The sequence below is a fragment of the Eimeria tenella genome, genomic scaffold, assembly GCF_000499545.2.
Source record: "Eimeria tenella Houghton genomic scaffold, Eth_scaff2044, whole genome shotgun sequence".
In the NCBI taxonomy this organism is placed as follows: Eukaryota; Apicomplexa; class Conoidasida; order Eucoccidiorida; family Eimeriidae; genus Eimeria; species Eimeria tenella.
Window position 1 is genome coordinate 3,067 of NW_013541888.1, and position 532 is coordinate 3,598.

A 532-nucleotide genomic window follows, 5' to 3' on the forward strand; every position below is an offset into this window, starting at 1 on the left:
AGCAGCAGATGCACAGCAGCAGCAGCAGCAGATGCACAGCAGCAGCAGCAGAGGAGACAGCAGCAGCAGCAGCAGCAGTGGTTGGGGCAGGGATGAGGCAAACGAGGTCAAACCCCAAACCCTAGTTAGGAGTGGCAGCAGCGGCAAAAGGAGACAAAAGGAGACACTTACTGCAGCAGCTGCTCCGCGTGCTGCAGCAGCTGCTGCTGCAGCTGCTCCGATTGTTCAGGTGTACAGACAGCAGCAACTTCCGTCTTGTAAAAGGTGCGCTGTCGATACAGCCCGCGGTGCTCAGACCCGTAGTTGCCATCTTCGTTGCTGCAGCAGCAGCAGCAGCAGCAAAAGCAGCAGCAGCAAACGCAGCAGCAGCAGCAAAGGCAGCAGCAGCAGCAGATGCAATGTTTAATATAAACTAGCAGCAGCAAAAAAATAAGAGCTTGAGCAGCACTGTCTGGAGCTGTAGCTATAGCCACAGAACAGCAGCAGCTGCTGCTGCTGCTGCTTTAGCAGCGATAGCAGCAGCAGCGGCAGC

The 532-nt window shown here is 56.0% G+C and overlaps 1 protein-coding gene across 1 annotated transcript in view; it reads right to left on the reverse strand.

Moving 5' to 3' along the window:
* Nucleotides 1-532, reverse strand: part of ETH_00038590 (Seryl-trna synthetase, (Serine--trna ligase) (Serrs)) — a gene marked incomplete at both ends in the record, with an annotated part of 3,012 nt that overhangs the window by 1,609 nt on the left and 871 nt on the right. The window contains one exon of the mRNA XM_013374446.1: nt 172-318. Within this exon, the coding sequence (XP_013229900.1) occupies nt 172-318 (147 nt within the window). The remainder of the gene's footprint in view (nt 1-171; nt 319-532) is intronic.